This window comes from Vombatus ursinus, unplaced genomic scaffold, assembly GCF_900497805.2.
Source record: "Vombatus ursinus unplaced genomic scaffold, bare-nosed wombat genome assembly UNPS02003292.1, whole genome shotgun sequence".
In the NCBI taxonomy this organism is placed as follows: Eukaryota; Metazoa; Chordata; class Mammalia; order Diprotodontia; family Vombatidae; genus Vombatus; species Vombatus ursinus.
The window spans coordinates 8,863,372-8,866,029 of NW_020943070.1; the positions used below are offsets into that span (position 1 = coordinate 8,863,372).

Consider the following 2,658-nt stretch of genomic DNA (forward strand, 5'->3'; position numbering starts at 1 on the left):
CATCTTACAAATAGTAAGCACTTAATAAATGCTTGCTGAATGAATGAGTGAGATGAATGAATGAGTTGTAAAAAAAAATCTAACTTTACATTTTACAAATAGAAATGAATGAATGAATTAGTTGTAAAAAGGTAATATGTGCAAATACCTTTTCAAAAATTCGGTTTCCCACCACAAGAAAGAGAAATATGACCTAGTGTTTAGAGGTATAAACTAGGAGGTAACCTTGGGTACAGGGGTGATTCATTCGATTCTTAATTTAACACAACAGGGAACAGAAAGAGGGTCGTTGTCATGGAAACATGCTGTGCTACCTTAATTGATCACAGAGACGCAGAACTAGAAAGGAGCTCAGAGACCGTCTAGCCCACACAAAAGAATGATGGAAAGTTGGAAGAGAAGAGGGGATGGCACAGAAGGGTCATGGCAGCCTGATTCCAGGTTAAAGATAACAAAAAGTTCGGCTCTCAGAGCCAGAGGCAGCCAAGAATAGAGTTTTAACTACAAGTATAGCGGAAATTTATCAGTGAGTGAACCCATGGCGGGGATACTAAAGCACACGGTGCGGGGGGCCTGGTCCTGGACCACTTCCTCAATCTTTTAACAACCTGTTTGATTGTTAAACAAGAATCATACAAAAATCACACACAAAGTCCTGACAGTTACTATTTAGTCTTTCATATTTGTATCTCTGGCACTTAGTACAGTGCCTGGCATAAAGTATATGCTTCATAAATGCATTTCCATTCATTTACATAGTTTTGTTGTTGTTCAATCATTTTAATTGCGTTCTGCTCTTTGTGACTCCATTTAGGGTTTTCTCAGCAAAGACACTGAAGTGGTTTGCCATTTCCTTCTCCAGCTCATTTTACTTATGAGGAAACTGAGGCCAACAGAGTTCAATGACTTGCACAGGGTCACATAGCTCGTAAGTGTCTGAGGTCAGATTTGAACTCAGGCGTTCCTGACTCCAGGCCTGGTGCTCTAACTACTGAGCAACCTGGTTGCCCAATTTACATAGTACAGGGGTTCTTAACCATTCTTGTGTCATGAACCCTTTTGGCAAGTATGTTAAAACCTAGTGACCCCTTTTAAGAATGGTGTTTTTAGGGAGCAGCTAGGTGATGCAGTGGATAGAACAGCAGCCCTGGAATCAGGAGAACCTAAGTTCAAATCTGGCCTCAGACACATGATACTCACTAGCTGTGTGACCCTCGGCAAGTCACTTAACCCCATTGCCGAGCCCCCCCCCAAAAATGGTGTTTTTAGATGCATAAAATAAAAAAAGTAAAATTAAAAAATAAACCAATTATATTAAAATGTAGTAATCACAATATTATCTTTTTTGAAAGTTTATGGACCCCTGGTCTAAAAATTATATGATTCTTAGTACCTCTTTCCCTTTTTTCAATCATACTACAAGAATGGAAGAGGACCACACAAGACTAAGAACTATTTTAAATATTTTCCATCCTTCATGACTTGCCATGGCCAAATAATTCATGACTCTTACCTGGTCTTGCCCCTCCATGGCCCACTTATTGGTGATGAGCTCCACCATCCTTGGCTCAGCTGATGCTTGGACAGTAGACCCCATCTATTGCCCAGACCAGGGGAGGGGAGCCTGCGGCCTCGAGGCCACGTAGGTCCTTGACTGCAGCCTTTTGACAGAGTCCAAGTTTTAAAGAACAAATCTTTTTATTAAGGGAATTTGTTCTGTGATGTTTGGATTCAGTCAAAGGGTCGCACTTGAGGACCTAGAGGGCCACAGGTTCCTCACCTCTGGCCCAGACCATACTCAAAGCCTTTGCAGGTTGACGGTACCTGTCAGAGCCCGGATTCAGCTGCCGGATCATTCTTCTCCACGCCATGAATAAACACCAAAGTTGGACTCCTGCATAGCCTGCCGCCATATTAGCATTTAATTTTGAAAATTCCAAAATCCATGTAAAGTACACTTGCATGTCTTCCTAGCCACATCTTTTTCAGTCGAAAAAGATCCTCTCCAGGGAATCCAAAGGGAAAGCTCATTTTCTGACGCCTTACATCTCAGGCAAAAAGACTCAAGCCTGTCACTTTAAAAAAAATCCATGGAAGTCAGGTTAATGACTAATTATGTTCTAATTAATAGTCTCCTCCTCTAATTCACTTTGCTAATTAGGGAGGGGATTCTCAAGTGCAGAGAAGCTTCAAACAAGAGTGTGGAGGTGGCTTAGAACCTGGAAATTGCCTGGAAGGAATATGTTATAATGGAAAAAGCATAGGCCTGAGAGTCAGAAGGGAGCAGGGGAAGGCAACAGGCATTTATGAAGCACCTGCTATGTGTCAAGTACATACTAAGCACTTTACAAATACTATTTCATTTGATCCTCCCAACAGCCCTGGGCTGTTTAGTCATGTCCAACTCTTCGTGACCCCATGGACCATACTGCCCATGAGATTTTGTTGGCAAAGATACTGGATTGGTTTACTATTTTCTTCTCCAGTAGATTAAGGCAAACAGAAGTCAAGTGACCTTGTTTATTTCACAGTTGAAGAAACTGAGGCAGGCAGCAGTTTAAGGACTTGCCCAGGGTCACACAGCCAGTAAGTGTCTGAGGCCAGATTTGAACTCAATTCCTCCTGACTACAGGCCTATAGCACTCTATCCACCTAGCC

At 42.0% G+C, this 2,658-nt stretch overlaps 1 protein-coding gene across 1 annotated transcript in view; it reads left to right on the top strand.

Moving 5' to 3' along the window:
* Nucleotides 1–2,658, top strand: part of BPIFC (BPI fold containing family C) — a 39,629-nt gene that overhangs the window by 8,901 nt on the left and 28,070 nt on the right. The window contains exons 4-5 of the mRNA XM_027871954.1: nucleotides 815–839; nucleotides 1,814–1,820. Of these exons, the coding sequence (XP_027727755.1) occupies nucleotides 815–839; nucleotides 1,814–1,820 (32 nt within the window). The remainder of the gene's footprint in view (nucleotides 1–814; nucleotides 840–1,813; nucleotides 1,821–2,658) is intronic.